This window comes from Rhinatrema bivittatum, chromosome 10 (assembly GCF_901001135.1).
Source record: "Rhinatrema bivittatum chromosome 10, aRhiBiv1.1, whole genome shotgun sequence".
NCBI classification, from domain to species: domain Eukaryota; kingdom Metazoa; phylum Chordata; class Amphibia; order Gymnophiona; family Rhinatrematidae; genus Rhinatrema; species Rhinatrema bivittatum.
This window is the reverse complement of record NC_042624.1, coordinates 84,147,799-84,169,466: the sequence shown is the minus strand read 5'-3', so window position 1 is coordinate 84,169,466 and position 21,668 is coordinate 84,147,799. Positions and strand designations below refer to the sequence as shown.

General features: G+C 41.8%; 1 protein-coding gene across 2 annotated transcripts in view; it reads left to right on the top strand.

Annotated features, from left to right (window-relative positions):
• Positions 1 to 682: 682 nt before the first annotated feature.
• Positions 683 to 21,668, top strand: part of SH3GLB1 (SH3 domain containing GRB2 like, endophilin B1) — a 58,455-nt gene continuing 37,469 nt past the window's right edge. The window contains exons 1-4 of one of the 2 annotated variants that reach the window (XM_029617706.1): positions 683 to 977; positions 10,100 to 10,241; positions 13,073 to 13,201; positions 13,608 to 13,741. In XM_029617706.1, coding sequence (XP_029473566.1) covers positions 906 to 977; positions 10,100 to 10,241; positions 13,073 to 13,201; positions 13,608 to 13,741 — 477 coding nt within the window. In that variant the 5' untranslated portion in view covers positions 683 to 905. The remainder of the gene's footprint in view (positions 978 to 10,099; positions 10,242 to 13,072; positions 13,202 to 13,607; positions 13,742 to 21,668) is intronic. The other variant, XM_029617707.1, reaches the window with a different exon arrangement.

Here is a 21,668-nt window from a genome sequence, read left to right as displayed (position 1 = left end):
CTGTTCTGTTTGCCTGTTCCATCCCACTCATGATTTTATACGTTTTAATCATATTCCCCTCATATTACCAAAACTGCACATAGTACTCAATATACCGTCACATCCTGAAATTAAACAAAGATATTATGATATTCCGTCGGAACTCTCCTACAGTTGTACTTCCGCATACTAAAGTGTATAGAAATCCAGGCACATCAAGTAAAAGTTTCTGAAGATGCATGTTGTCTCAGTTTATAGTGGGAGAAAGGCAATCCTTGCTTTTTATTCTACAACCGCATTCGGGTACCAACAGGGTTTATTTTAAATGGGAAAAAACAACACAGCAATTACAACCCAGCGATACAATATCAAATACCAGGCGCCATCAAATGTTAGTCTTCAGAAACTGGACCATTTGTCAGTTCTGCCTTTCAAGGAAGAACATCTCAAGCAATGGAAAAGAAGCTGCAATAGCATAGATTCTCAACCAGATAGAACACTGCAGCATTTCTCAGAGCCTACTAAGGCATCAATAACGTCGACTCTTTTATTTCCCCTCTTCAGAAGAAGCTGCTGCACGAACCTCCGAAAAAGCCCGACGAACGCAGCACCTAACCCATGAGCCAAAGATTCTGCCTCAGACACAAAAATTAATACCCGCCCATTTGGCGCCATTTCCGGGCACAAGCAGGAAGTCCAGCCGCACCTCCCACCTCAATCACGTGTACTGGTCCCGAGCGGTAGCAGCGCATGGCCCCGCCCTGCTCGAGATTTCTATGGCGACTCACTGACGAATCACCTTCCGCTCGCCAGCGCTGCTCAGAGGCTGGGGTGGTAGCGGCCTAGCGCGCGAGCGTCATCTCGCCACGTTCCGCCGAGTTGAGCGGTGCCAGCGGGAAGTTCCTTCCGCCGCGGCCCCGCCGGCTATGAATATCATGGACTTCAACGTCAAGAAGTTGGCGGCCGATGCCGGTACTTTCCTCAGCCGCGCGGTGCAGGTAAAGGCAGACTGGGAGTGACAGGGTACCCGGTTCCCTGACTCGGAGCGGCGGAAACGGGGCCCGAGGCTTCCTTCGAGGCCCGCACTTTTGTGCTGGCTGGTGGCGGAGGGGACTCCGGGCTGGGCGTTGGTTAGGAACGGACTCGTTGGGGGGGGGGGGGGGGTTTAAATATTTTTTTTCTGTTAGGGGCCTCGCTCCCTGCCTGGGGCTGGAGTCTGAATGGCACTCTGTGGTAATATTAGGGGCATGGTGTGTGGGAAAACTCCCGGGCGGTGGACGAGTTGATCCCGGCGGTTCTTGGCCTCCTGCCACTTTAATGAAAAATAGCTGAGTGGCGGCAGCTGCAGGTAGCGGATATGATAGCCACTGCCGAGACGCCTTGGGAGGGAGGAGAGTGTTCAGGTTTTCTTGATGCCGGGCACCTCCCTTTTGTAGGGGGAAGAGCTCAGCGTCATGAGAGACTCAAGTGGAATATTCTTTAGCTGGAAAGCTCGCGGGAGGGACTTGAGGCGCCGTGGCAGCCAACTTCTGGTACCAGGAATCGGCTGGCACTGGTGCTGAAGTATTTATCATACGTAAGAAAATAGTATGTGTTACATTGGGTCAGACCAAGTGTCCATCAAGTCCAGTATCCTGAGTCCAATAGCGTTCAAGCCTAGTGGCTATTCCCTGTTGATTGATAGTTTATAGACTGCTCCAGGAACTTATCCAACCCTTTTTTAATCCCTGCTACACTAACTGCCTTAACCACATTCTCTGGCACCATGCTTAATTGTGTGTGAATTTTTATTAATTTGTTTTGAATGTGCTACTTGCTAACTTCATGGAGTTGCCCCTCTAGTCTTTGTATTAGCTGAAATAGTAAATAATCGATTCACATTTACCCGTTCAAAACCTTTCATGATTTTGTAGACCATTGGAATCTCTTGAGCATTTTAATTTTTAGTTCATAATGGTGTGCATGAGACTGAAATTTGGCCTAACATTTTCACTACTTTCTCCCCAACAATTAGACTGTCATTTTTGTATTCATAAGCATAATATATTCATAAGAACATAAGAAATTGCCATGCTGGGTCAGACCAAGGGTCCATCAAGCCCAGCATCCTGTTTCCAACAGAGGCCAAAAACCAGGCCACAAGAACCTGGCAATTACCCAAACACTAAGAAGAACCCATGCTACTGATGCAATTAATAGCAGTGGCTATTCCCTAAGTATAATTGATTAATAGCCATTAATGGACTTCTCCAAGAACTTATCCATTTACTTCACAACTTCCACTAAGCAAGAAGTGTTGATTCTATTTTAACTCTAGTGATTAAAAAATAGGTGTTTGAATGATATAGTCATTTGTACGTTCTGCTTACACCTGTATGTTTCCAGTAGTGTGTTTATGCTAATATCAAGGCAAACCTTATTGCCTAACTGTATTACTACACTCAGCATGACTTTCATTACAAATAGCTTGCCTTAAAGGTTTGCTTTTGAGGAGCTGTGTGCTTCCATTGTGTACTCAGCACTGCTGTTGGCTGGTCCCCACCCTCATACTTGCCTCTTTAAAAGTTGGGTGAATTGACATCTATATTTGCCTCTCTTCTGTTGCTGCACACAGAATTGATAAGCCCAACCTAACTTCACGTAAGAATTTTTCCATTGGTTTTTAGCCTGGTGGCTGCTTTTTATCTGGTGTTAATTTCTGAGCACCCCAAAAAGTTGTACATAAAAGCAGAAAATACTGCTTTTCTGTAATCCTTTGACTTAATATCATGGCGGTAAGTCAGAGGAACCAAAAGTTTAAAGAGATTAAAAAAAAAGTGCTGTGGTCAAGTTAGGGAAATGGGCGCTCCGTTAATGAGCGTCCATTTTCCTAACCCGTATCTGTGCACCAGTTAGGAAAACGGATGTTCGTAAAATTGAGCATCCGCTTTCCTAATCTACGGACAGCCGACCTCTTCTGGGCACCTCCTACTGCCAAGGAGGTGCTAGGGATGTGCAGTTGACCCAAGCGTCTCCTTGGCAGTGTGACCCACCCCCTTAATTTAAATATTGCATGGCGCCCCCAGGAGAGGTGCCTGAGCACGTTAGGAAAGCGGGCGCTCAACACTGAGTGCCCGCTGTTGGTGCAATTTTATTGTATCGGTTCCCATGTGTGTCTAAATAAAAAGTAAACTCATTGCTTCCGGCCTGCAGGTAATGTCTGAAGGGCTATAGGTAACTTGCTAGACCAAATGTACCTAACTTTTTAAGCTGCTTCCTGGATTGCAATTTCCATATGTGAACAAAATACAAATTAAAAAAAAAAAGGGTTTTGTAGGAAGATGTTTCAATGTCTTATGATTTACACCAAAATAATAATCCAACCTGCTAATAAATATACAGCAAACAATCCAAACTAGCACCAAAGATCTTTAAATATAATTAGCTCAACAAGCAATTGCATATACAATCTATTTATAAATATTATAAAGGAACATCTTACTTGGAAAAAACTGTTAAAAATTTCCAGAGAAAACCAAATCATTGTTTAATCATAGTCCCATGCTGATTTTGTTTCTGCTTCACAGTCATGAACTTAACAATTGCAGTTGTGTGTCACTAATCAAAAATACGTATTTTGCCCAATACATAATAATACATTTTGTTTACTGGTACCTGACTCCATTCTAAGCCCAACAGGAGTAGCTACTATCCCTGGACCTAGGAAGTGAAACTGTTGCTACTACTATTGTTGCTTTATCTGGCCCACAGAGGGGTGCTACTGCTGGTTACCAGCAAAAGAGGTTATTAGGATGGATGGAGAGTGAAGGTAGAATGTGTGTTTTTGGAGGGGGGGACGGGACAAACACAAAAATGAGTAACACAAAATCGAAAAATAAGAGTAAAGCAAGCAAATAATTTAGACAAGAATAAAAACAAGTTATTGAGCAGACATTTTTTTTAAACCATGGCTCCTAAAAATATTTTTGGCTAGTGCCAAAGTTTTCAGAATTTCCCCATCCCTGGTTTACTGTGTAGTATTATAATGGACCTTTCCTATGGGACTGGAAGCCAATCAGTGCAAATTGGAGGAAGTTCTTATGCTGATTGACAAATTGAACCAGCCCCTAAAGCAGCATGCATATTTTCAGGAAGAAAATCATTGGAAATATAGATTTTTTTTTTCTCCTGGGAATTTGTGCTATGAGCCTTCACTCACAACTACCTTCAGATGTTTCCCCTATTTTGCCCCCTCCCAACTTACTTTAGTCATTGCAATGACAGTCCTCATCTAGGGGCCATGTACCAGGACTCCTCCTGTATCTCTGTAATCATGACCTTTAAATCCAGCCACTAGTGGTTGTCTTTGTGCAGTGACTGACTCCCTGGCCCTCAAGGGCTCAGAACGTTGCCTGTGCAGCATCCATGTAAAACCTAGGGAGCAGAAGACCTGAGCTGGAAATCAAGCCAGATACCTCCTTGTTGGCCTAAATATTTTGACATTTGATGTAAGATGTCTGGGATTTCTATATTTACTTGTTAATTGCATTTTTATCAAATATAAATTTATTTAAAAGATTTTAGAACACAATCCAAAGTATTTGGTGGATCCAACACTGGATGAGGTATCTCATCCAGTGTTGGATGGTTTCACTCTGTCGTATCTATCAGAAAGGCAGAAAGTCACAGGTCCAGATGTTCACTGCTGTCGAGACCAGGGCTGGCTTCTTGAGCACTCTGTCTCCGTGTCACTGGAGGCATAGCTGATCTAGTCCTTAAATCCTACTACGCACAACAGCAGAAAACCTGATGGTCTCCAGCCATCTGAACTCCCTTCTGGACTGGGGTGAAAGAGATATGGTTTCATCCAAGTCCAGAACTCAAGGCCACGGGAGATTTGGCTCTGGGTTTTGTACGAGCAGAGACGAGGATAGCGTTGGGCTGGATGTTACCATCTAGGTGAAGCTGATGAAGACCAGGCGAGTCACGGCTCACAGCATTTCATTTCAGCTGAAGATGTCGGGGCCAAGCCAACTGGAAAACTTCAGGCGGCTTGGAAATCCAGAGAAAGTTCTAGGTTGGGGTAAGCTGGTCGGAGCTGGAAGAGGAGAGGAGATGCAGTGGCTTGTCCCGCCCTGAGAGAAATGCCAGAGGCACAATTATCAGTTTTCCTCCTTTTCGTAGCATACATTTTGGATTTACCTTTTCTTTGGTAGCAGAAGTTTTCTTTGCACTGAACTTTGACCTTCATGGCCAGGCCCTGCATCCTGGCTGCTGTGAAAGTCTGTGGTCTGACTGTGGGAGGCTTCGGACGCTTCAGAAACCTTCTCTCTGCAGGGATTTTTTGTCCTAGGCAGAAGTTCCGGTACTCAGATGCAGGGTAAAACGGGGCAATCCTCAATGCCACACCTTCCCTTTTCCGATGGAAAAAAAATCATCAGAACCAGGGATCATGATTTAAAACTCCAGGGAGGAAGACTCAGAACCAATGTCAGGAAGTATTTCTTCATGGAGAAGGTGGATGCCTGGAATGCCCTTCCAGAGGAAGTGGTGAAGACTAAAACCATGAAGGACTTCAAAGGGGCGTGGGATAAACTCTGTGGATCCATAAAGTCTAGAGGATGTGAATGAAGAGTGGGTGACTCGCGGGAATGTCGGCTACTACCTGGAGATAATACCCTTATTCAATAAACATACACACGGTTAATGCGACTCCAACATTGCTCTAGGCTTCAGCGGCAATAAGGAAATGTGGAAAAAAGGATTTACATTCACAAAAAAGCGGGGAGTAGCTTGCTTGTTACGGCGGTTACTACCCCAAACCAAATAAGCCTGATACTTCACTTTCAATGATATCCAGCATAGCTCTCTGCTTCAACGGCAGGGGAGAAAGTTTGACACTTCACATAGCCAGCATGGCGCTCTGCTTCAACGGCAGGGGGGAATGAAGAAAGGTGGATCTATATTCAGGCAACAACCAACAAGGACTGAATTACATATTCTGGATAAACAGATAAGTATGGGTGAAGCTTGCTTATTGCAGTAGTTAATACCCCTAACTAAGCTATTTACATTAATGGCGAGGGTGGAAGGGAAATAGAATAAAAAAGGTTACTAACAGCCAAGAGAAACATAAGTATGTGAGAAAAAAAAAGTGTGAAAGCTTGCTGGGCAGACTGGATGGGCCGTTTGGTCTTCTTCTGCCGTCATGTCTATGTTTCTATGATTACAATGAATACATAATATACCTATGAATTAAAACACACAAAATAAAACAGGTAAAAACATAACTTAAATAATCTAACTGTATACAAAAACGGATCAAACTGAAAAGACACACTCCGTCATTCCCTAGCCTAAGAGTTTCAGCCATGTTCTCAACCTCCATCACGCCCGTAAGCTTGCTTAAAGGTGGCTTTCTAAATGTTGAGCAACATTGAATCGATCTCAAGTAGGTTGTTCCAAATAATAAGGTCTGTTCTCTTGGTTCTAATTGTTCCTGCATAACTGTAGGTACATCAACAGATTGTGGCCTGCAAATCTTAAAGCTCTCCTTGGTTTATACATTTTTAACAGTGAACTCACTGAGGTATAAAGCACGGTGACTCAAGGTTACAAAATTAAATTGAACCCTCCAATATAAGGGGAGCCAGTATAAAGTTTGAAGTACTGGCTTAAAGTGGTCAAAAAGCTTGGTCCTAGTGATCAATGGACCGGACAAGTTTTGAACCTCCTGCAACCATGTCAACTTCACTGAGGGCAAGCCAACATAAAGGGAGTTACTGTTGTCTATCTTTGAGAGACCTAGAGACTGTCAAATGATGCAAAAGTCATAATTGGATAAATACGGCTTTATCCTCAAAGGAGACAGTTTTTATAAAAGGCACTTAACTGCCATCTTTACCTGCTGCCATAGTGAGAAATCAGACTCTAGCTGGATTCCTAAATTCCTGAATGAAGAGGAAATCTTAATTGTGTTATTAAATTGGAAAAACTTTGGATTATTAAAAGGGAATCTACACAAGAGTATCTTCATTTTCCCAATGTTGAGCACTAATCCATTAGTCCTCATCCAGTCCTCAACAGCACGGAGACATCCCTCAACCTGCCTAATGAATCAGCAGTTAAACAAAATACTAAATATGTGTGTACAGCTGTAGCTCACCCCCCATGTTAACAAGTATGCTACAGACTGGATCCAGATAAATGTTAAACAGAAGCACAGAAAGCGCTACCGTAATCCCTGCAGGTCTCTGGTTTTTACAGCATACCAATTGGTGGAGATGCAGTTATTCAGTTTTACCTGCTGTGTTCGATTTGTGAGAGGGCTGAACCAATTTTTCACATTACCAGTGATTCCAGTGTAGTTCAACCAAGATAATATTTAATGAATGCAGCTGAGACATCCAGCAAGACTAATACATAGCCCATGGATATCTCAAAGCCATATCAGAACTGATCCAGGCAGTTTAAGTGTCGCCATACTATGATGTGCGCAAAACCCAAATTGATAAGGATCTAGTATATGATGTTCATCCAAGAATGACTAACTGCTGCAAAACATTTTTTTCGATTACTTTGAGAGAGGGTAGTGATGAGAAGATGAGGATCTTGATGGTCCAACTTAGTGTCCTTTAATAGATATATTTCTGCATTTTTAAATTTCATTAATAACTTTTATCATTAAAGGCAACTGTCTTGTTTGTATTGCAGTAGCTAGTGAATGTGAGGATTTAATCCCTGCTCTTTCACAAGGGTCTGAATAAGCACCAGTGTGGTTGTGCTCTTTAGAACAATAAATGCATTTTCCTGCCTAACTGGATTTTTTTCCTTATTTTATCTACTTGCTGAGCAAAGCTAGTTAGGAATACCAGTTTCCATTATTGCTTGTATACGGTACTGGGGGGGACGGGACCTCAGGCACCTAAAATTCCAGTGCCTGGCACCTGCTGTTGGGGCTGTTATTGGGCTCTGGAGAGGAGACAGGGGCAAGGAACCCAACCTGAGAAATCTCTGCTGCTGCCTATGTCTGGAGCAGGCCCCTGTTGCTAGACCCTGCATTAGTGTGCTAGGAGTGAGAGAGAGTACCTAGAATGGGTGGAAGAAGGGAGTAGAGGTATGGCCTGACGGGAGTGGGAAACAGCAAACAAAAGTGTAAAGAAGAAAAAACCCTAAACTAAAATAATAGCCAAAGAAAATTCTCTGGCACCTAAATTTTGTTTTACAATATTTTTCCATCCCTGTTCATGTGTACTACTTGTTTCCTGTGGAATTGGAAAGCTGTCATCCAGTGTTGGGGCTGTGATTAGAAACTGCCTGTGGGCTCTTCTGCTATGAAGCAAGTTTGTTTTAAAATAGCAATTATAGGAAGAATGTGGAATTTTTATAGCATTGGCTTGTGCTTTATTCGGGGCTGGAAAAATCTCAGCCAACAGTTGCCCTGGTACCTAAAATCTGGCATTTGTTCAGGGAGGGCCATCAGTGGCAGGGAGAGCAGAATCAAAAGTATGGCAGGCTGGAGATGAAGCAAAATATGCACAAGCAGCATCCCTTTCCACTCGCAAAAATAAGACCAAAAAATGGGCAAAATGATTAAATCATCATCTAATAGTATAGCTATAGGGAAACTGGCTTTATAAAATCATCTCATCTGTTCCACCTCACCTGTTCTCCCCTAAATTTTTGAACTGTTGATCCAAATTTATACAATAAATAGTATAACATTCGATAACCCAGGCTCACTTTTTTTTATGACTTTGATGTCCTCCAACATGCAGGTATCTATAGAACCTGAATGTAATCTGCTTTGAAGTGTCATGAATATACGGTAAATAAAATCCCTTTTTCTTTTATCACCTATGAGGAAACAGATTGGTTCAGTTGAAATCTCAGGGAGGTCAGAGGTCATAGTGATGTCCAGCATTTTGAAGCTGCCCTGTCATGGTTAGTGCCTATGGTCAAACAAGTAGACTAGGCATCAAGAAATGTTTTAACTGCTTTTAAGACTTGGTGTTAATATTACAGAATTTATATTCCCCCAATAAATGCTTGTCATGGGGAGAACTTTCCATTTGTATTGTTGACAAGAATATTTTAGAAAATACATTTGCAGGTTATGGAGGCTTGGTGGCAAACTGTTTATTTTTTCTATCCCTGTAAGAGGTAGAATACCATGTACAGGTACTTGGAGGTTTGGTGGCAAATTGTCTAATTTTAGTACTGGAGGGCATAGAAGAAAACAAAAGAAGAAAGTGGAGAGTAGTCTGGTGCAATGACAATAAAAATGTTCAAGATCTGAAAACATGGGCAGACCACAGAGGAAAGCTGAACATAGTTTGACACAGCATAGTGCCAACCTCTGCACTTTAATGATGAGGTAATTGAAGGTGTATTTTTTATTATTTATTTTTAAATATTTCTCCCTCTTGAGCAACACAGATAAAATGCTAAGTATATTTAGTTTATTTGAACTTGTTTTTAATATGGAGCAATGCAAAAGAATTAATCTAGGTTAGAATTTCATTTTGGTCTCAAACATAATCTTGCTTAAGTAAATAATTATTAGTGTAAATCTTGACTGCATCATTATAAAGGCAATTATTGCACATTTTGGAGAGATGTAGTTGTTGACACTTGAATTAGACAAACTTTACTTGCATACCCCATGTTTTCACTTCTCCCCCCCCCCCCCCCCCAAAACTCCTTACTAATTGGTACGCTGGCAGATTGTGTGAGTGTAGTTCTGTTCGCTGAAATAGGACTGTGCACAGAGTGTGGGACTGAACTGGCACGTAGTTCCGTTTCTTCTGTAGCTGCAACTCTTCTTTCCAAAACAAGAGGAGGTGGATCGGGTTGCCAGGAAGTCTAAAGGAGTGCCTACTTGGTCTCGTGTTCAGTGCAACCATATTGACAAATCTTTTTGGGGAGCATGGTGCTTCATATCTTTTCTAGGATCTCTCAAGCGAGGGTAGCTGTGATCACAGTATGAGACTACCATTTTTGGTTACTAGCCATGAATTGCAATTCATAATTTTACTGGTTAGTACTTTGTAGAGTTCTGTATTTTTTTTTTTTTTTACATGCTTGTTTTTTTTTAATTCAGGTACTAATCAATAGTTTCTCTTCTGTTTAAACCATGCAGTTCACAGAAGAGAAGCTTGGTCAGGCAGAGAAGACAGAATTGGATGCTCACTTAGAGAACCTCCTTGGCAAGGCAGAGTGCACGAAGCAATGGACAGAAAAAGTTATGAAGCAGACAGAAGTATTATTGCAGCCAAATCCAAGTAAGAAAAATGTTTTTCCATCTTACTGGTTACACTCCTACAGAAATGTAAAAAAAGCTAAGGTCTATGGCATATTTTTCCCTTGTGGCTTTTTTTTTTTATTCTGATAAAGAATTCAGTGTACCAGTTTTTAGCCTAGTTTTATATAGGGAAAGTGCTCTTATAAATTTATACTAATTTTGGCACCTACCAGTCCAATGCCATAAAATGTCAAACATTTGAAGTTGTTATAGCTGAAAAGTCCTCTATTCCCTGCTGCAGCGTGGGGGTAAAGTCATCCCTGATAACTTTTAAAAGACATTAAAATGTTCACTTGGAAAAGACAGGGCCAAAGGATTATTGTTTGGGTCAAATCAAACCCCATCAACTGCGTTTTTTCTGTGTGCCTGAGACAGCATATGATGTGGTACATTTCTCCCACCTAGAAGGGAGATTCGCATTGGAAAGGACAATGGTAGATAGGTAAAGACCCAGGAGTTGCCCAGCCTCAGCGATGTTTTTAATTGGAACACATTTCATCCGTGGTTCTTGACCTTTTTTTCTGTTGGGACACACTGAACACACGATTGTCATAGGGCTAGATGTAAACATATACTCTGTATCTACAGGAACCACCCTGACCCCCCAACAATAGGTGCAGGACAGAATTAAGACATTCCCTGTTCAATTTACCATACAAAAAGATTTCTGGTGTCATCTCGGTAACAGCAACATAAACACTCTCTCCTACCAGGCATAATAGCCCTCCTAATGAAAAACAAAATTTGCCACCAATACATGTCCTATTAAGAAAGCACAACAAATATGGATACAAATACCTACATGCTAGTAAAATGCCTCAGCTCAGACACAAACATAGAATCGACCTTCACAGAGTACAGAGACTGCAAATTACAAATATAGAGACAGAAACCGGAATGGAAACCCAGAAAAGCCACTCTGCATTTAGTGCAAAACTGAAGAAATGGAAACAAATATAGTACCTAACAGACTCCCAGGATCTACAATAATGTACACAAACTAATGTGCAAAAAGTTATACCTGTATTATGGAACAAATTCAACCAGTAACAACCCTACCTATGAAAAGGCAAGATTACAAATATTTAACTAGGCCCTAAACACCAATACACCCTCTATTAGTAAAACAGAACAAGTCAAGCTACTATGGATCCCTTCACAAACTACAAGCTTGCAGAATACCCTTAGCTGGATCACACACGCAGAATACAGTGAGGTAAAAATATCACTTACAATATGCATATATTTAAACTCCTTTGATAACCAGACACTTTACAAAAAAAAAGACACACTTGGAGCCCATATGGTATTAGGCTTACTGTAACATGCTGAGTGTGGGCTTGGCCCTCAGAAAGCCATAAGTAAACTGAGCTACAATTGCGATATAGTAAACCTCTGCTCCCATACCAAAAGAGCACTAACTGTCAGAACTTAAATAGTAACAGCCCTACCTATGAAAAGGCAACACTGCAAATATTACACCAAGTTCTAAAATACCAATACATCTCCTGTTAGGAAATTAGACACAAGTCAGGCTGCTATAGATCTGTACACAGAAGCTACATGCTAGCAGCATTCCTGAATTCAGTCATAAATACATAATACAGGTAGACCCTCACTCACCAAATAGAGAATAAAGAACATAACATATAAATAGAAACATACAGATAAAAACTGAACTGGAAACCACAAGAAGCCAGTCTCTGTATGCAATGCAATAATGGAAATACAGAATTAAATTCCTCAAATAAAACAATCAAATCATTAATAGTTAGAATTTTTTTTAAGTGCATATTTCAAAACAGCTGACCAATAGAATAGCTAATTAAAAACTCATTTACATATTTTTTTAAACTTCCCAAACACTAATAAAACATTTCAGTACAGCAGACACAAATACCCAAAAGTAAAACTAGTAAGTACTTTTAAAAATGTCTCGATCTCCATACCTGGGAACTTGTGATTTCTAGTCACCCTGACCCTGAGATTGTTGTGGATTAGTGTGTGTGTGTTGGGACGTGCACAAACATTCTCCCCCCCTCTCACACACAATCAAATGCACGCTCGCTCGCTCTCTACCCCTCCCTAGAAAGATGCTATCTTTCCCAAATGCATACTCTTTCATAGATTTGTACAAACATAGGCTCTTATACCATCATTCATGTCCCCCTCTCTGTTCCTGCCTCCTCCCTAAGCAGTACCAGTATCCTTCTGTCTGCCCATTCCCTTATAAGCCAATACCAGCAGTATCCCCCCCCCCCCCCCCCACACTCTTCCTCCATTCCCCTGTCTGTTCCTGCCATCATTCTTCCTCACACTGCCATGAACATGCTCCTCTCCCCCCAAGGACCTGGACATCACTAACGTTCCTCCCATCCCTGTCCCCCAGAAACCTCCAGTGTTGCTATCCTGATTCCTTCCCCGGAACACCTTTCTCTGATGTGTGTAAGAATATGCTCATTCAGTGAGTTTGTAACTTTCTGCAGGTAAAAGTTACCTGTAGATATCCTTTTATTTTAAAATTACCCTCCTTGTTACTTTGGAAATAAAGTAAAATATCTTTGGAAAGATTTTTATTTAGCCTTACAGCATACACCTTACTTTTGCCATTTAATGTTTTTATCCTAAAATATTTGATTCAGTTTTCATGAAGAAAATTTGAGTTTGAAAGGGGTGTGGGGTTTTTTTTGTTCTCACAATATGCTGTGTGAATCTTTTTTTCATTAGTCTTATGTAAATTAAGAGAACATCATATTTTAAGATCTATAAGTACATGTTAAGTGGTATTTGTCTTGCATTTTTGTATTCTAGATGCAAGGATAGAGGAGTTTGTGTATGAGAAGCTTGACAGGAAAGCACCAAGTCGTCTGAATAACCCAGAGCTTTTAGGCCAGTATATGATTGATGCTGGGAACGAGTTTGGTCCAGGAACAGCTTATGGTAAGTGCAGGAAGTGAAGGCCAAGGTGATTAGATAAAGAGATAATTCATGAACTGGTTAATTTAATAAGCTTCCAAAGCTTGATTCAGATCAATTAATCAATATACAGTAGATCTTTCAGTCATTGTAGCATTTTTTCTAATATCAAAACTTGCATGATGTTTTGAAAGGAAGGGATAAAGAATCTTGTGACCCAGGTGATATGATCTGATCCTAAAATGTCTACTTATGATGGATTTATTAACTTTTTTTTTTAACCAGTGAACTTGTTTATTGCAAGAATATTTTGGGTTTTTTGCTTTTTATTTTGAACTTTTTATCTAATCTTTGACTTGTTTGGTTTCTTGCAATTGTCAATATAAAACACTCTTGCAACTGTTTTATAATAAATGTTTTCCTCTTGCAGGAAATGCACTCATTAAATGTGGAGAAACACAGAAACGAATTGGAGCAGCCGACAGAGAACTAGTGCAAACATCTGCCATAAATTTTCTCACGCCTTTGAGAAATTTTATAGAAGGAGATTATAAAACAATTTCTGTAAGTTGGCACCCAATGTTTGTATTCGTTAAAACTTCGCTAATGGTAGGGCCATTCTTGTGGCATTCAGATCTGTTAAGCCTGGAGACAAGATTTCAGATCCCCCTTCAGTCACTTAAGAGTTTTACACTGTCTCTCTGTTTTGTGTTGTGTACTTTTTCAGTACACTTGCAATGACTATCTTTAAGAGAGTTGCATTCGAATCCACAGAAAAATTAACTTTTAATTTCCTTTGTTTTATACTGAAGAAACACAGATTATCCCAGGACAAGCAGGATGCTAGTCTTCACATATGGGTGACGTCACTGATGGAGCCCTATCACGGAAAACATTCTGTCAAAGTTTCTAGAAACTTTTGACTGGCATACTGAGCAAGCCCAGCATGCCATGATCCTTCGAGCCACAGGGGTCTCCCTTCAATGTCTTCGTTTTTCCACGCTGCAGTTAGCAACGTGGAGCAGGAGCCCTGTGTGAACATCTTCACACAACTTTGTCTAAAAAAACAAATTAAAAATCCCTCTTTTCTCATTCCTCACATCGGGGTTTCTCTTCTACCACCGGCCGGTGAGTACATTTTTTTGTTTCCGACTCGAATTCCAAAAATTTTTGTCAGAGCCATCGATGGCTGTCCTGGTTATCATGGCCACAGGATTTAAAAAATGCCCTAAATGTAATTGAACTATGTCGATTACTGATCCACACCTTGTGTGTATTATGTTTAGGGCAATCTCATGGCGTTTTGTCATGTCCAAAATGTGCGGAAATGACCGCCAAAGGAAGAAAGGCACATCAGGAAAAGATGGAACACCTTTTCCGCATCCAGTTACTGCCGTCCACCCATTCGTCTCCCGCCGGAGCATCAAAACGTTTGATTATTAAAAAAACATCAAGTGGACAGTTCGGGAGACCGGTCGTCACCGACCACCCCCCCCCCCCCCCCCCCCCCCTCCACCCCCATATGCGGCATTGACAAAATCAACTTCCGGGCTTGAAAAAGTCACTGAACATCGGCATCAACATTCCTAGATTCCGGAGGCCCTGTTATCACCAGAACAGCCAGGAGCCAAGAGACCTCTTCTATAGGAATCACCGAGGCCTGCTACACCAAGGCGTTTCCCCACCTCTAGAGGTGCCAGACATCGAGCCACCACAAGGCCTTGTGGTAGAGCCGATGACGCCTTCACTGCCACCACTTATAGCTGCTCTGCCTGCAACAGCTATAACGGAGGAACTGAGTGGATTCATCTGCCAGGCAGTGCGAGAGAAGCACGTCAGGAATTGCATCCATCAACACCAATGACTCCGGTGCCCTCGAAGCAGATGCCGTTCCCGATGCTGGTACCAGGGACTCCAATACAACCAGATGCATCGATTTTTCAACCACTAATGAAAAAACTCATCGGTGCTATGCCATCACAACCTATCCCCTACTAAGCCAGCAGGTATAGGAGATACGTCTGGTCCGTCCCCACTATATGAACCTCAATCAGGACCTTCAGGATTGTCCAGACCAGTTGTGTCGTCGATACCACCAAGGTCTTCTCCTGCTTCTCCCTCCAAACATACACCATATGATTCCTGGGAGGATAGAAACACTGATTCATCATCAGAAAGTTTTATGTCTGAACCATCTCCTCCAGAGGACTTATCCTTTACCACATTTATAAAAGATATAGCAGACACAATCCCTTTTAAATTAGTGTCTGAGGAGAGTACAAGACAGCAAACCTTAGAGGTTCTTCAATTTGTGGATCCCCTAAGGAAGTCCTAGCCATCCCTATTCATGAGGTCCTGGTAGAGTTACAACATAGATTGTGGGAACATCCATGTTCAGTCCTGCCAGTCAATAGAAGAATGGACACCACATATCTAGTACAGCATATCCCTGCTTATCAAAGGGCACAACTACCACACTAATCAGTAGTGGTCGAGTCTGCTTAGAAAAAAATCTAAGAGTACGACCTCATTCGTCTACCCTACCAGGGAAGGATCACAAATTCCTAGACTCTCTAGGAAGGAAAGTCTTCCAAGGAGCAATGCTTTATCTCCAGGATAGAGTCTTACCAACTTTACATGATGCAATACCAGAGAAATCTCTGGAAACAAATGCAGCAGCTTGCTCATTCCCTACCTCAGCAGTACCAGGATGTAGCTAATGCAATTGTCCATAAAGGACTAGAAGCTGGAAAACATGAGGTTCATGCTGAATACGACAGCTTCGAAACTTCAAGAGCTGCAGCTTCTGGGATCAGTGCATGCTGTTGGGCCTGGTTTAAAAGCCTCTGACCTTAGGCCTGAGGTACAAGATAAATTGGTGGAATTGCCTTGCGTGGGTGATATCCTTTTTGGATCAAAGGTTCAGGACGCAGTAGCCCAACTTAAAGAACATACAGAGACACTGTGTCAGTATCTGCTGTCCCACAAGACTCTTCTTCAGGGTCGCGTCGTCAACCAAGAAAAGATACCAGAAAGCCGTACTACAGGCAAAGAAGGTACTATCCACCAGCATCTAGGGGCAGATCTTCCCGACCACAACAAAGCTCTCAGCCCAAACAACCTAGAACCGCTAGGCCTCAACCGCCAGCGCAAACAGGCCCAGCTGCAGGTTTTTGAGACCAGGCCAGAGAACAGCAGCCAACTCAGCCACCCCAACCATACCAGTGGGAGATAGTCTCCTACTACAGCCATCAGTTAAGGATAACAGACCAATGGGTACTCTCCATAATATCACGAGGTTACCAATTCAATTTCCTATCAGTTCCAAAAGACCCTCCACCAAAGTCTCTTGTGATAAACACAGATCACATCTCTCTCCTCCAAGCAGAATTATCCACCCTTCTGAGAGCCAGAGCTGTAGAACTGGTACCCTGGCCTCAGCAGGGCAGAGGATTCTACTCCCGCTATTTCCTCATTCCAAAGAAAGCAGGAGGCCTGCGTCCCATCCTAGACCTCAGAAATCTCAACAAATTTCTACGAAAAGAGAAATTCAGGATGGTCTCTGTGGGCAACTTGCTTCCCCTTCTTTAGACAGAAGACTGGCTCTGTTCTCTGGATCTACAAGACGCTTACGCTCACATTCCAATATTCCCTCCTCATCGCAAGTATCTGCGTTTCCTGGTGGGTCATCAGCATTTCCAATACAGTGTTCTACCTTTCGGACTTGCCTCAGCACCCAGAGTGTTCACAAAATGCCTAGCAGTAATAGTGGCACACTTACAAAAGGAAAGTGTACACGTTTTTCCCTACCTGGACGACTGGCTCATCAGAAGTCAATCTCAACAAGGAGCTCTTACTTACTTCTCTGACTAACAATCAATCTGCTCCACTCGATGGGTTTTCTCATCAATTACCAAAAATCCCACCTCATTCCATCGCACCGGCGGCAATTAATCGGAGCAGAATCGAACACCATACTATCGAGCCATCCTACCCAAAGATCGGGCGGAAACACTCTCCTTCTTATTAGCAAAACAGCTACGCTTTCAGAAACAGGTGACAGCTCATCAGTTTCTAACACTACTGGGTCACATGGCCTCCACAGTTCATATCCCTCCTATGGCCAGATTAGCCATGAGAATATCCCAATGGACATTGCGATCACAATGGATACAAGCAATTCAACCACTGTCATCTCCAGTTCAGATAACCCACCAATTACATTCATCTCTCCTTTGGACAAACAGGGACAACCTGTGCAAGGGCCTACCCTTCCAACAACCAGCTCCACAGATAACTTTAACTACAGATGCATCCACCTTAGGTTGGGGAGCTCACATAGGCAATCTCCAAACCCAGGGTACTTGGACAAAACTCGAAGCAACATTTCAAATCAATTTCCTGGAGCTACGAGCTATAAGTTATACTCTACATGCGTTCAAGGACTGCCTTTCACACAAGACTGTTCCTATACAGACAGACAACACAGTAGCCATGTGGTACCTGAACAAACAAGGAGGTACAGGCTCGTATCTCCTCTGTCAAGAAGCCACACAGATTTGGGACTGGGCCCTGGTACACTCCATATTTCTCTGGGCCACTTATCTAGTGTGCATTCACAACGTAGTTGCAGATCGCCTCAGTCGTCAATTCCAACCTCACGAATGGTCCCTGGATCCCTTAGTAGCGACCAGGATATTTCAATGTTGGGGACAACCAACAATAGACCTATTTGCATCCGACCTGAATCACAAAGTAGACAGGTTCTGCTCCCTGCACAAACAGAATCACCAGCCAGCCAAGGAAGCCTTTGCTTGCCCTTGGAACTCAGGTCTTCTATACGTGTATCCCCCGATACCTCTAATAACCAAAACGCTAGTGACGCTACAACAGGACAAGGAGTCTATGATGCTCATAGCCCTGTATTTGCCTCGACAAATGTGGTTTCCTATACTTCTTGACCTATCGATCACAGAGCCAGTTCGCCTGAGCACAGGACCAAGGCAGGTTGCGCCATCCCAACCTTCAATCCCTATCTCTGACAGCCTGGATGTTGAAAGCTTGATCTTACAACCACTCAATCTTTCAACTAATGTCTCTCAAGTGCTTATAGCTTCACGTAAACCTTCGACATGAAAAAACTATTCTTCGAAGTAGAAAAGATTCACCTTGTGGTGTACACAAAAAGACACTCTTTTTCCTGCCCCACTTAGTCCTTACTAGACCTATCTATGGCACCATTCAGACTCTGGTCTCCAGACCTCATCTGTAAGAGTACACTTAAGTGCAATCTCAGCTTACCATCATACAATAGGAGATGCACCAGTATCCGTGGAACCTCTTGTCACCTTAAACCACCAATATGGCCACCAGTCACAGATTGGGACCTTAATTTAGTGCTAACAAGGCTCATGCGTTCTCCTTTTGAACCCATGAATTCCTGCGATGTTAAATTTCTCACATGGAAGACTTATCTTCCTAATAGCCATTACATCTTCTAGAAGAGTTAGTGAGTTACAAGCACTTGTCACATACTCACCCTATACAAAATTCCTACATGACAGAGTGGTACTCCATACACATCCAAAATTCCTTCCCAAGGTAGCTACGGAATTCCATTTGAACCAATCCATAGTTTTTCCCATATTCTTCCCAAGACCTCATTCTCACCAAGGTGAAAGGGCTTTACATACATTCGACTGTAAACGTGTGCTAGCATACTACTTAGACCGCACTGCAGTCCACAGGAAATCCACTCAACTTTCTTTTGATCCAAACAAACCGGGTAATCCAGTGGGCAAACAAACTCTATCCAACTGGCTAGCAGATTGTATAAAGTTCTGCTATGACAAAGCAGGCCTTCCTCTCCAAGGCCGAGTAAAGGCGCATTCAGTAAGAGCAATGTCAACCTCAGTAGCACACTATCATTCAGTGCCAATTCTTGACATATGTAAAGCTGCTACATGAAGTTCTCTTCACACTTTTGCAGCTCATTACTGTTTGGATAAAGAAGAAAGACAAGATTCAGCTTACGGACAATCTGTTTTAAAGAACTTGTTTCCAGTATAATCCAACTCCTTCCACATCCAACCTGCTGTGATTTTAGGCTGCCTCCATTTTTTTTTCAACAATCCTTTCAATGTTGGTTCAATGCAAAATGACTCAGCCTATAGCTTGCTAATCACCCATATGTGAGGACTAGCATCCTGCTTGTCCTGGGATAAAGCAAAATTGCTTACCTTGTAATAGGTGTTATCCCAGGACAGCAGGATGTAGTCCTCATGAAACCCACCCGCCACCCTGCGGAGTTGGGTCCGTTACATTTTATTTTATTTTTGCTAACGCTCATTGCTACATCGAGACTGAAGGGAGACCCTTGTGGCTCGAGGGATCATGGCATGCTCAGTATGCCAGTCAAAAGTTTCTAGAAACTTTGACAGTTTTCCGTGATAGGGCTCCGTCAGTGATGTCACCCATATGTGAGGACTACATCCTGCTGTCCTGGGATAACACCTATTACAAGGTAAGCAATTTTGCTTTCTTCAGTTTCACAAACTAAAGAAACCTTGGTGGTTTTCTGTGCCTCTGAAATACAGTAACACTGTCTACCCGGGGAAGTATGGATGATGGCTTCAAAATATGAAAAAAATTCCTTTGTATCAACTCGACTGTTTTTCTATGAATCCTTCCCCCCCCCCCCCCCCACCTCATGCAGGTTCACTGAGAAAAATTTGACTAAGCCACTGATTGGTTCTACAGCGGTCACTGAAAAGATGTACATATCAGTGTCCATGATGACTAAAATGATAGAGTAGTTCAGAATATGTTGTGAGGCTTTAAAGCCATGTTACAGATGGGTCAGAGCTGGCTAACTATTTATTCATGAGTTTTTTTTCTATTCTAAAGGTTTTCTGGGTATTGCATGTAGCAGTATAACCTAGTTTGATATCTGTGTTGGTGTAACAAACAAACAATTTTATAATTCAAAATGGAAATTAATTTAGCCAAGCTGTGGCTCCAGCTCTGGTTGTCTTTGCCTAGGAAGAATATACTGTAGTTTCTGCTAAGTGATACCTGACAAAGTGATTTTATTTTTTTAAGTTCTAATCACTTGTAGCATGTCATCATTTAATATAATCCAATCATTTCATTTCTTATTTATACAGTTAAGATTAGTTCCATTGGCATGGTAGTGATATGTGTATATAGGGCCTGATTTACACTACAAGTGTTAACCTAATCAGTTTTATTCATTCAGAATTCTAATTTCCATATTTCTAGTAGTTAGGGCAGGTCCCCCAGGAGCATGAACTAGCTGTTTCTGAGAACAAACTAACTCTTGATATTATCTGTGATATAAAGGCTGGTGTGTTGCAGTTTGTTTGGGGCTTTTTTGTCCCAATGATATGAAAACTATACTCATAGATTTCATATTGGTGACATATCCAGTTTCTTAGAACTGTAAAATAGTTGAATTTTAAAAATTATAGTTAATTGATTCCTCAGTGCAAAAGAATTTTAAGCAGTAAACATAAACACAAGTCATTGTGAATAGGGTCTTGAATCTTGAATTATATGGGCCTTGTGAAGTGTGTTTGAATGATTTTAGTGACAATTAGATTTTAGTCTCTAAGGCTAGTAGAAATAGACATCAGTTTTAAGTGTGCCAAATTTACAGTAAAGGAAATGACTAGAATTAAAATTAATGAATTGCACTACTGAAAATAAGACTTGTATGTTATTGGGCTCTGCAGTTTACTCCTGCTTTTGGTCTTTTGACTCAATTGAAACACTTTCACTAGGCTATGGTGCCATAAGTCTTCATTCACAACTACCCTGGTTCCTCCCCTCTCCACCTTTCCATCTAGCCTAGACATTACAGTAATAGCCCTTGGTGGGGGGGGTCACAGCATGGCGCCATTTGGAGCCCAGCGACACCCTGAGTCTGGCCATCAGCTGTTCCCTGTCCTTGGGTGCTGCCCTAACTAGTCCAAAGAGCAAAAACAAGGTTTCTGATATTGGATCTAATATGACATTAATGTATCTATTCAATCTAGTGAGACATAAGCTTGTGGTGAAACAGGTATTTCACTGTAAATGCTATCTGTCATTAAAAATTCCTTTTACTGTACAGCAAGTAGTAGTGTTCCATACTCACCAGTAGCTGGCAATGAAGGGGTTCATCTTAGACAGATCCAACTGCTGACCTCACTCTGCTGCTATGCTTCAGGAAGTGACTTTTTTTTTTTTTTTTGGTAACAGTTGGCAGCAGCTATAAAGCAAGAGAAACATACAGCTGTAGCTGGATTGCCAAGCATTACTTAGAATCATTGTTAATAGAGAAGGGGCAGCACTTAATTTCAATGAAGTTAGTTACTATATAATCTATTTTTCCTTTTTCCTCTACCTGCTGCAACACAGATTTATGTAGTATCTTTTACATTCACTTGTTCTGCCTCTTTTTCCTATTAAACTTATTTTATTACTGTTG